This window comes from Talpa europaea (assembly GCF_964194135.1).
Source record: "Talpa europaea genome assembly, chromosome: 11".
Classification (NCBI taxonomy): domain Eukaryota; kingdom Metazoa; phylum Chordata; class Mammalia; order Eulipotyphla; family Talpidae; genus Talpa; species Talpa europaea.
This window is the reverse complement of record NC_140078.1, coordinates 82,173,777-82,186,091: the sequence shown is the minus strand read 5'-3', so window position 1 is coordinate 82,186,091 and position 12,315 is coordinate 82,173,777. Positions and strand designations below refer to the sequence as shown.

The following is a 12,315-nucleotide window of genomic DNA, read 5'->3' as shown; positions in this document are numbered from 1 at the left end:
GCAGAGGAAAAGAGAAAAGGGGACAGGACAGAGCAGTTTTTTTGCAACTTCATTCTAGATGTGACATCTCATCATTTAGGTTGTATTCTAGTTGTTAGAAGCAAGTTGCTAGATCCAGCCCACACAGAAGGGAGGGGATTCACAGGGTATTAATGCCACGAGAGGAGAATCATTAGGAGCCATTTTAGAAGCTGCCTACCACACCCGCTCTCTGAGGTTTTCTTCCCACCTTAGCTGCCCGCTGTTTTATCCAGCAGACATTTCAGTGAAACAGCATTCTTAAGTAGCAGTTGATTTGAGGCAGGCACTTCAGAGTTTAAAGAAACAGAAAAGCATTCAGATGGGCTGGGGTCATGGATTATTATTTTAAGGACATCTTAAATCAAGGGCAAATTACCAGGCAGGTTAGCTTCATACCCCATCTGTTATTGTTCTAAACATAGAAATAGTCCCAGTGATATTGTTAAATTCCAACATGCATTGAACGCTCCCTGCCAGGGGCTGCTCTAACTTCTTTTCTTGTGTTGATTCATTAACTCTTTATTATAACCCTGAGAGGAAGGTGTAATCCTTATTCATACCCTAGAGAATAGGATGCCAAAGTGCAGGTTGATGGTGAAGGAACTTGCCAAAGGCCACATGACTCAGATAAAGTAGAGTCAGGGTTTCATTCCCAGCATTAGTCTCCAGAGCCTGTGCTCTGAGCCACCACACAGACTGCTTTGGGGCAGTACAGATTTCACAAGCTCATAACTCAGTTTTCTCTCTCTGGTTTTCTCTCTCCTGCTAAGGCAATGGACCATGGGGCAAATGCTCGTCAGGAGACAACATTAAGCGTCCAAAGTCCTCGGTCACCAAATATTTACAAATGCCAATTACATGCCAGACCCCAGCCGCCCCCTATCGTGGTGTGTCCAGTGAAAGTATGTGTCATGAGGCATCTGTTCCTCTAGGAACAGTGCCATTCTGTGCCATTTCTGTGATACATTGTGACGTCGATCTTTTCTTGCCCACAGTAGAAAATGCCGGGGACGAAATATCAGTCATTTTGCCTTTGTGGTCTTGCCTTGGTCCTCTGGGTGCTTTCAAAGTCGGATTTCTAGGAAGGCGGTATACAGTGTGGGCTTCCACACCGCTACCCACCCCACCCCACCCCACTGCCATCTGGTTCCTGCTCCTTGCCACTTCACTAAACTTGGGCTTGCTAAGGAACTAGAGAACTCACGGTCCCCAGTGCAAGGTACACTTTTCAGTAGCGTTATGTCTCACTTCTTTGCACTCTGTGTCACTGTCAGCCTCATTTTATCTCCCTTTCTTAGATGCTGGGATGTCACTTTCTGCTGGTTTTTCCTTCCCTTCGATTGTTCCTTCTGGGGCTCTCTTGCGGACACATTTTCTAGCTTCTTTATTTGGGAGTTTCTGAGGATTCTGTCTCAACCTGTCTCATTCTCTCTAAATATGGTTCCACCAAAATTTCATCCATAGTCACCGAGTCCCAAACATTTATCTCCAGAAAAACCCTTTCTCTTGAGTAATAGATGTCTTTAGCTACCTCATCTTGGCTGTCCTGAAGAGATTTAAAGTGTAACATGTCCAAAGCTGATCTGATCATCTTACCTCCAAAATTGCCTCTCAACCTGTGCTCCCCATTTCTGTGATACTACCTCCCAATCCAAATGGCCAAGGCAGAAACTCCAGACTCATCCTAACCCCAATTTCCTGTATCTCATCCCCATCCATTTCTGGATTCCACTTTCTTCATAAGACTGTCCCTTCTCTCTAGGCCCCACTTCCCTGATTTTGGCACCTGATTCTCTTGTCTAAACTTCTTCAAATGCTTCCTTACTGCTCTCCCTGCATTTCCTCTCACCCTTTCTAATATCTTCTTCACGCTGTTATCAGCACTTTTCCCTCCGCATCAACCAAGTCTGATTATTTTATTGTTCAAAGTGCTTCAATGGCTCCTAGCTGCTTAAAGGTTAGTATCTAAACTTCTTAACCAGGCAGACAAATCCTCAATAATCTGATTCTTATCTTCCTTTTAGTCTCAAATGTACCCAGTGCGTTAATACTAAAGTTTGTACATTATTTTCAAGAACTTCCTTGTTCCTGCTTGGAATCCCCCATCTCTCTTCTGGCATGTGTGGTGAACTCCTAACCATCCCTCAAGTTTCAGCTCAAGTCCTACCTCCTCAGAAGGCCCCATGCAGGCCTGGGCCTAGGCTCTGCTTTGCTTCTGATGTCCCACCACTCTGCCTATCAGTATTGCACTATGTTTGACTATCTGATTCCACAGTGATTTGAACTCTGAGGCTATGATAAGCATTCAGCAGGATCAAGAAGTTCAAGTGCAGAGTCAAAGCAATACACTCAATCTTCACACACAAACTGGGCTGTAAATTAACAATTCACAATGTTATAATTTATTTTTATGGGTTCTTTTGTGGTTCCTCAAAAATGTCCTCCTCACAATAGTCGCCTGTGAAACCTTGGATGTTGGCACAGGCAGATTGAGGTCTTTTTCACTGTTCCCCTCTCCAATGAGCTTTCTACACTGTACCTTTGGTAATCTTTTCAAAACACGTATCTGCTCATCCACAACTCCATTGCACAAACACCATATTCTGCTTAAAATCTTTCATGGTTCCAGTTACTCTCAGGTTAAAACAAACCAAAAACGCCTCTTAACATGACCTATACTATCTGGCCTTCCTTCAACTCCTAAGCAGCGTGGTTCCATTGCCTGTGTGCAGTCCCACCGACCCTCTTCTGGTTTCCTTGTACCTGTCTCCCTGTTCTACCACAGGGCCTTGGCATGGTCCCATTTGTCTGCTCCGTTCATACTCACCCCCATCCATACCCCTAGCACTGCTTCCTCAGGGTTACGATCTTAACCCATGTACCTCTCTTCCACAGTGTTTGTCAAATTTTAGTTTGGTATAAGCAATGTGATCATTTAGTCAATGCCCATCTCCCTAGGGCTGGTGAGCTCTGTGAGGACAGAAGCCATGCCTCTCATGTTCCCTTTATGCCCTTTCAGTGTTTGGCATAAAGGAGTTGTTGAATAAATTTGCTTGTTGAATGAATCAGTGAGTGAGTGGGGGAAGAACAAGAACAACAGTGTTTTTTCTTACTGCTTTTACCCTCACTGCTACCTAGATTTTGCATAGGCTGCTTAACAATTTTTCAAATAAGCAATCTCACTTGATATTAATAATTGCCTTTAAGAGTAGAAAGAGCCACCTAGGCAGGTGAATTGTCCAGTGCTACATGGCAGGTAAGAAATGATGCAGGGCTAGAACTGACTCTTGCCACTTTCCAGACCAGAACTCTGGCCATTAAGCAACCCTAAAGGAAGTAAAGAAAGACAATGTGGAACACAACAGGGAGCACTTCCATAAAGGACATAAAAATAGAAATTTGCAAACAAGTTAAAATAAAAATACAAAATAAATTTTACATTGCACTGATAGAACTTTGGTTTATGAAAACATGTGCATAAATGCTCAAAATCTGCCATTTTAGCATGCACATTTGGACTCTGAGGAAGAGTTTGTTACCTTACTCACATGAGAGGGCTCAGTTAATATTCTATCATAATTCTCATTAAAATTTAGATGTTCAATAAATGTCGGTTATTAAATTGGTGGTGGGAAAGTCTATTTCCGGAAACCTTTTCATCCTTCCCTTAATGACAACATTTATTTATTTATTTTTCTAAGGAAAAGAGAGAAAAGCTAATCACTTGGTACATTAGAAGAGTAGCTGGATCCATTACTTTCAAAGAGCAACCTCGGATCGGGTATACTTGTTCACTTATCTAACATCTTTTGAAAGACCTACTTAAACACAATTTCTCAATGTGTTAAATTTTTTAACGACTGAAAATAATCGAGAGCCTTTATAATTTTATAATAATACATCCTTTTAAAAATCAGGTGTTATTTACCTAATAAAATGGACAAAATTGGGAGCCTTTATAGTTTTATAATACGTCCTTTTAAAATCAAGTGTTATTTACCTAACAAAATGAACAATGGTTAATTTTTATAAAGAATTAATCACGTATTTACTGAGTGTTGTTTTATTGAGAGCTCTATGTCCTTCGTGGGGGGCTTACAGCAGAGCCATTCTGGTCTCCCCTCCTAAACCACTAACGTTTAAACTCATTTTGCCTCAAGTTTCATCCACTGGCTGCTGCTGGCCCTTTCCTTCGGAGGGAGGGACGTGGGGAAAGGAAAAAAAAGGCATGCAAATAAAAACCTGGACGTGCAAAAATTCCCTGTACTGGGGTTTCCAGGTCCTTCTCATCTACTGGCAGTTGGGTGGCGACAGAGAAGCCATACAAAGTTAACTGCACCGGTTTGCTACAATGCATGCAGCCATTAGTGAATTCCTGCACTTGTCCCTATTTTCAGAGCTTCTATTTTTGCAATGAGGAAAAATTCAAAAAGTGAACAAAAAAAAAAAAAAAAGAGACAAAGTCACACTTTGCCTGCTGCTCCCTCTAGGTCTTTCGGGAACTACTGGCTGGTTTGTCTACTCCCAACGACTTTTCGGAGCCGCAGAGCTCTTTTTTTCGTTCGCCATCTCGTTACTGCACGCCGGGCCCTGCCCGCCAGGCGGACGGTGGCGCCGCCACCCAGGCTCCCTCGCCGCGCCGGGTGTGGGGCGCCCCGGGCGGCCGAGCGCGGCCGGCGAAACCCACGCGCGGACCGCGAGCGCAGCGCGCCTGCGCGCCCAGTCACGTGGCGTGCGCTCCGCGCAAAGCGGGTTAAAAGTCACGACCGCGGAGAGTCCGCGCGCGCCTCGTCGGCGCGGCGCTCTCCGCCTTCCCTAAGCCGCTTCTGACGGAGGCTGCTCGGCTGTTTTACACCAACTCCCGAGCGACCCCTGGGCCCGACTCAGCTCCACGTCTCGAGCGGAGCCGCCTCACACCCTTCCCGGCCACAACAACACAGGCGCGCGAAACCGCGTCTTTCAACTGACAATGAAGCCGTAGCCGCGCCGCACGGCCGCTTTGGGCGCGAGGCCGGGAGGGGGAGGGGTAGAACGGTTGCCCAAGCCCCGCCCCCTCCGCGCCCTATTGGAGGGCGCTGGGGCCCTGGGCCCGCCCCTAAACGGACCTGTCGCATTGTGACAGGTGGAAGGACCAGTTCCTGTCGGGTCGGGGGCGGGGCCAGAGGTAGCCCGAGCTCCGCCCGGACTCCAGGGGGCTCCTCCTCCCGCTCCTCTCGGCCGGGCGGGCGGGCGGCGGGCGTGAGGGGGGAATGTCATTGCCGCTCCGAGCCGCGGTGCCGCCTCCGTCTGCTCCGGCTTTGGCGCCCTCGTGCCGTGGGCTCTCGCCGCTACCGCAGCTGCACCGGGGATCCGGATGGCTAGTGGGGCGCCGGGGCCATCCGAGTTGAGAGCGCAGCGGTCGCGGCCGCTGCTGAGGCGGAGACTCCCCGCCGCCGCCACCCCCTGTCCCCCGGCCTCGCGGCGCTGAGGGCGGGAGCGCGCGGGGCTCTTCCCTCCTCCTTTCTCTTCTTCCTCCCTCCTCCTCCTCCTCCTCCTCCGGGTCCCCGCCCAGCACCCCTCACTCCGGGCGGCGGCCGCGGCGCGGAGCGAGACCCGCCGCCGGGGCACAACATGGCGGAGCCCTCGGCCCCGGAGAGCAAGCACAAGTCGTCCCTCAACTCGTCCCCGTGCGGCAGCCTCATGGCCCTGGGGAACAGCCGGCACGGCCACCACGGGCCCGGGGCCCAGTGCGCGCACAAGGCGGCGGGCGGCGCGGCGCCTCCGAAGCCGGCGCCCGCGGGGCTGTCCGGGGGGCTGTCGCAGCCGGCCGGCTGGCAGTCGCTGCTCTCCTTCACCATCCTCTTCCTGGCCTGGCTGGCCGGCTTCAGCTCGCGCCTCTTCGCCGTCATTCGCTTCGAAAGCATCATTCACGAGTTCGACCCGTGGTGAGTGCCGCGCCGCCCCTCCCCCCGCGCCCCCTCCCCCCCCGGCACCCCCTCCCCCCCCCCCGCCCGCGCCCCGCGGCCCGGGCCCGGCTCTGGGGTCTCGGCCCCCGGCCCCGGCCCGACGCGGGCGCGGGTCTCGCCGCTCCGGGCGCGCCCCCTGCCCGTGGGCGAAGTTTGCCCGGAGCCGCCCGAGGCGGGGCGTCGGGCTCCCTGAGTGGGACCGTGACCCCCGCCCGCCCCCCCCCCCGCCCCGGCCGGGCTGGGGACGACTCCCTCCCGGGCAGCGGAGTGAACCCCACTCGGCCGGCGCCGGCGGCGGGGCGCGCACCCTCCACGCCCGGAGCCCGCGCGGCCGGGGCGCACTCGTGGCGGGCTCCCCGCCTCCCCGCCGCGCCTCTCGCGCCCTCCCGGGGTGCGGGGTGGGACGGGAGCCGGCGGGGTGGCCCGGCCGCGGGGGTCGGGAGGTCCCGCCGCGCGGGGTCCTGCGGGCCGGGCGCCGCCTCGGGCCGCCTGTCTGCTCTCTGCGCCGGGAAGGGAAGGGAGTCAGGGAGGTGCTGCAGGAGGGGAAATAGCAGCCCTGAAGTGACCCGAAGGCTCGTGGTGGCTGAACGTTCCGTGTTCTCAAGAGGCTTCCCCCCCCCCCACCGAGGCCCTGGAGGGCACTCGACACCTCCCTGTGCCCACAGTTATTTGGGGTTGCTTTTTAGAGCAACTCTGTTAGCCCAACTGTCACCCTCGGTATATTTTGTACCCTGCGCGAAAGCATGGCACTGCTGCTTTTATTGGTCTCTGCAGGAAGGTTTGTGGCTGAGAGAACAAACAGTAGCCCTGGATTACAGTACCGAGTTGCACATGGTATCAGAGACTGACCTGGATGTTGTAGGAAATTACCCCATGAAGAGAGCGGGCTGGCTTCAGCGCTCCTCTGGCCTGTGATCTAGATAGGACGATTGCCTTAATTTTTTTCAATTTGCTCAACCTGAGTTGTTTTTTTGCCTTCCTCCCACCTGAGCGTCTGGCTTTTAAATTAACTTAATTCATCTGGTTGACCCATCAACCTTGAGTTCATGTTACTGCCTTATAATTAGACCCAACTAAACTTTAGGGTATTGTATTGTATTTGAAGTACAGAGAGACGGTCTTCTTAAGAATTGCTTAATGTGTGGATAATAAGTATTTGAAATTGGTTACCCATATATAAAATATCAGATTGAAATTCTGTTATGGATAGAAAAATTGATAGTGCAGCATCCACCGAACACCAGAGGGGCCCATTCGTGAATTCCATGTAAGTTAACACTTAATTACTGTGACATTCTTTTGTGAGATGTTTTAGTCCCACTACTTTAGAGGTTTAGATTTTCTTCTAGCACTTAAAAAATAATTTGTTATTTAGAATTACAAAAAAAATTACTGTGAAGGCTTGTTAACTAGATACAGTATTTTTACTCTAAGCTTGAAAACACTTAAGCAAATTAGATAAAAAGGAAATTGGAACCAGAAAATGAATACTGCTCATACTTTACTGAACAATATGAAAAAGAGAAAGTTTTGTCTTTTCAGATTACAACAGCATGCGTGTGTATGGCTGATCAGACATTATGGTAACGAAAATTGTGAAGAATATTTCCAGAGTATCATTTTTACAAATAAAGGTCAAATACAGTTTAGTGATAATGTGGATGCTAAAATTAAGAATTGTGAAAAAGCCACAATTCACCGATGAGATGATTTTGTTATATTTCCTTGTTTTGAAGTTAGATTAGAAATCTGTATCAAGTCAGCCAAAGAGCACTACTAAAATTTAGTAATTATGAAAAGTTTAATCAGGCTGCTTCACCAATAAGTTCCTTTGTGCTCTGTGTGTGTGTGTATGTGTGTAGGAAAGAAGCATAGCAAACAAGTTGCTTTCTCTAAATATGTTTGGAGAGCATAACCCTTTTTTATCCACATGAAAATTGTCTCATCTATTTTTCTATTCAAAAAATACATTTTTGAAATATCCTTTAGCTAAATGTGTACCAGTTAAATTTAATTAGTCATAAGTGAATGGAGATTTGCCAATATAAAGCTGATGGTTAATACAGGTGATTTTCATGAGAGAATTGGGTTTCAAACCAAAAGAATCTCTTTGCTCACTTTTATTTTTCTTTTGAAGTTCTCAAGTATTGAGGCATCTCGTTCTTATATTTGATTCCTGCAGAAAAATTTTAAAAGGGGGGGAAGGGCTAGGGGTAGATTTTTGGACTTTCACTTTGGATTTTTAAATCCTTCAAAGCTACTAACACTTTGGTCTACAATCTAACACTCTAGTGTTGTACTAGTTTGGGAGTCTCTCAGATTGCAGTTTTATCCTGTAGCAAGGAATGAACCTTTAAATTTTCTGCCAGGCTCTATGTTCACAAAATTTTTTTCTGGCCTTCTGGATTCCTTTTTTATGTCTCTGCTACTGGCTTCATTTCTGAAGTCTTTTTAGTGAAGAGTTTACTTTCTCTGTTTGTAATCTATTTCTCTAAATTTTACAGTAGTTAAGATGTATAAGACTAGTCACCAAAAGTGACTGACATAATTGTTGCAAAGTTGTACTTGTTTTTTAAAATTTATCACTCATTTTACTAGTTATAAGGGATGACATATAATGTTGATGATTATGTTTATTGAATTTTAAAGTACATAATATTACACTTTTAGAATTTAGCAGTGTTTTTGGTAATGATTTCACCACTTCAGTAATTTCCTCCCCTTATCTGTTAACTTGATCAGACATGAGAAGACAGTTTGAGAATATGTTCCTACTTGCCAAACATTTGATTGACCAAGTAATTTAGTAGTACCTAATTTTATCTGGGGCAGAATGTGGTATCTACCTATTTTGTTATAACTACTAATACATGTGCATTATACTAACTAAATACCTTTTCCATAACCATTATCTTGTTAAATGATGGCAACCTTTCCCACAGAGGCTGAGTAAAAAAGCTCCCTATATAAGAGCTGCCCTCTTTCCTGCCTGTACAGGTTATAGTGGGTTCTCCCTGGAGCCCTGGAGAGAATTCTCTGAGCCTTGAGTTGGGCTGCAGCTAACTATAAAAGGGAGAGGGCAGCAGATGCCTTTTTTCTGGGCAGAAATCTTCAGTTTGGAGTTGATGCAGTTTTTCACAGAATCTGTGGTATAAGGTTAATTCGTAGAACATGATTTCAGAAGTGATAAATCTTTGAAACATAAGCTTTTTGTAAGTTGGGGACAACTTTCTGTGCTTTGAGGTCTCCATGTTTTTCTTCACTTCACAGGAGACAAAAAGAGGTTATTGGCCTCAGTTCTCAAGAAGACAAAATGGGTAACAAAACTTGTTTTAAAATGCATGTGTCCCCAAATCTTAAGTAACTGTGGAATCATTAGCAGCAGCAGTCCAGCTGCACTTCTGAACAGGCATACTGTCAACTGATTTCATTGTACTGTAAACTCTTTCTAGTCTTGAGCTCTTACCATTTTAAGTGACAAAACGCTAAGAGAAGTGTAGGGAGTACCTGGAGTTATCTGATTGGATAATGGGAATTGGATCGGCTCCCATTTTGGGTAAGTGTAGCAATGGCTCTTCTCTGTAGTAATCAAGGGTTTCTTGAGGCATGTAGTAAGTCCTGGGGTAGTTAGGATCTGCAAGCAAAGATTTTGGAACTTTTCCCTGTTACAGGGATTCTGTATCTTTTTTTTTTTTTTTTTTTTTTGTAAAAGATTTATTTATATATACAAGAACTGGGGTACAGGCCAGAGGTGTGTGGGGGGTGGCTGAGAGGATTCACCAGAGACAGTGAGGAACAGAACAGGCAGACTGAAATGAAGAACACTGTTGAGGGGAGCAGCGGGCAAGTCAGAAGAGGTCTGCTGTGCCATGTGGGTACCTCCCTGACCGGTGAGGATCAAACTTGTGCCGCAGGGCGTGCTTCATGGGTTGCGTCTTAACCCCTTGCGCCACTAGGGAGGCCAGGATTCTGTATCTTGAGAAATAACTTGGATAAGACTGCAGATTTCTTACTGACATGAATAGTTTGTGTAAAGACAACATTGGTTGTAGAAATTAGAGACTCACAATAAGAATTTACATTATATAGGTGCTGACCCAGTTGTATGAATATGGGAAGTTTACTAGGTTTTCTGTACTTTATCTCTAATTTTCATGTTTACATGTCTTGAGTATTGGGATATGAGAAAATGTTAAGAGGTTCTCTTCATTGTTATATAGCATTCTTAGATAAAGGAAGGATTAGTATTGTTGAGTGAGCAGCTAATTTGTTTGCTTTCGTTGAAAATTTAATATGTTAGGGAGAGATAATATTGCAGTTTTAAACTGAGTTATAAAGCATCCACAATTCAGCAGGTGTACGTATTGCTAATTTGTTACTTTATGAAAAATTTTGGACATAGAAAAGTTGAAAGAATTTTATGATGAAGACTCAACACCTAGATTCTACAACTAGTATTTTTTACTTTCTTTGCTTTGTCATATATTTCCATCTATTCATTGCTGCTTTTAAATCCTGCTTCTAGCCACTGTACTATAAAGAATGTTGTTTTTATCTCCCAATTCTACAGTAAGGTGGTCTCTTATTTCTGAATAGCATTTCTGAATAGTATTTGTGAACACAGTAAATACAAATACTGTTTCTATATCATTCTTAACTAGACTACAGATTAGGATCAGATTCTGTCATTATAGGTTTTGGTTTGTACCTTTACATGAGTACATCATTAGTTAGTGCATTGACAGCCCCCACCACCACCTGTGTTTAATTACTTGGTGTTACTGAATCTTATGTCTCAAGGAAAAACTCAGGTTTTAGAAAGTATTGGTGTTGGTTTTATTGGACTTACGCGAAACTCCTAAACTCTTTTGCATTATTAGAAGCCTTTTATCCGTCAGCCTGTTGCTCATTCTGAGTCTTTCACTCTTTCTTTGCCCTGTTTTATCTAGATGAAATGCTTAATGTATGATTGCAAAAGTGGCTCTGTCATTCCCTATAATAAAGTAGGAAAAAATAAAACATTTTCAAATAACACAGTACCCACAAATATACCCTGTGGATATTAGTAATACTATGGAAAGGAGGAAAAATGTGAATGGTTAACCTAGTACTTCATTTTACTCCATAAAACTCCTTTATTTGCTTCACGTGATTCTGGTGAATTTTTCTGTTTTACTCTTTTTTTTTTTTTTTTTAAAGATAGATTTATTTATGCATATAAGGGCTGGGATATAGGCCAGAGGTGTGTGGGGTAAGAGGATTCACCAGAGACAGTGGGAAACAGAACAGGCAGAATGACCGAAGTACATTGCTGAGGGGAGCAGCGGGTGAGGGCAAGAGGTCTGCTGCACCATATGGGTTGCTCCCTGGTGGGCCGGGGGATGAGCTGCAGTGGCTGCAGATAGCTTCATAGGTTGCGTCTTAACCCCTTGCGCCACCAGGGAGGTGCCTGTTTTACTCTTTTTTGAGATGGTTTCTGTGTCCTCCCTTCACCTACATCTGATCATGGGTAATTTCCAGGGATTTAGAAGTTGACAATACCAAGATGTTTTTTAAAAAGATGTTTTAGGTGAGGGGCAAGGTTGGAAGAAGTAGGAGCAACTGCCTCCAGAGACTCCTGTTTTAGGAAATGAAGGTAAACCACATTTGTAGACCTAGGAGGAAACGTAACGACTATTTATAATCTTGTTTCTTTAGAAAAATCCTTTCATGGTTTCAAACGAGATATATCTAAACATATTTTGGAATATAACTACTATGTACATAAGTTGGTAAATGCCTCTATGTTGGTTGAGTTTGTACTATTTGTAGATAAATTTCTAAAGAATTGTGACTGATACACTGATTAAATTGACCATATTGTCTGTAACCTTTTTTTTTTCCCTGTGAGAACTTAATGTTAAAAGATAACTGATATATGTCCTAAATAGTAATAGTCTCTTTGCTTTTATTGTGTCTTAAAACTCCATGCTAGATCTTAGAAATGAGGAGCTAAGGTAACATCTTTTACTTCTGTAAATATTTCAATCAGTAGTCCTCACAAGGATTGAATAATATGAGTAATGCAGGTTTGCCTGATTCCAAAATCTATGTCCTTTTTACTGCATCCTCTGCCTTGAAGGCAGGCTTAAGTGAAAATGTCCTCTATTTATATTTTTTTAATCAGTTGCCCTGATTTAAATCTTAACACATTGGCCTGTCAGAATGCCTGGGCACAAACCCTGCTGTAGCTAACTAAGCTCACTGGTTGGGTGATGGCTAATTACTTTGTTTGTTTTGATGCAGGGATGAGAGAAAGGTTGATGAGCGCTTAACATGTTTAAACCTGAATGGCTAGGGAATTTTCAGT

The 12,315-nt window shown here is 45.2% G+C and overlaps 1 protein-coding gene across 1 annotated transcript in view; it reads left to right on the top strand.

Annotated features, from left to right (window-relative positions):
* Positions 1-5,523: 5,523 nt before the first annotated feature.
* Positions 5,524-12,315, top strand: part of STT3B (STT3 oligosaccharyltransferase complex catalytic subunit B) — a gene marked incomplete at its 3' end in the record, with an annotated part of 74,904 nt that continues 68,112 nt past the window's right edge. Inside the window, exon 1 of the mRNA XM_084247212.1 lies at positions 5,524-5,945. Coding sequence (XP_084103338.1) covers positions 5,632-5,945 — 314 coding nt within the window. The 5' untranslated portion in view covers positions 5,524-5,631. The remainder of the gene's footprint in view (positions 5,946-12,315) is intronic.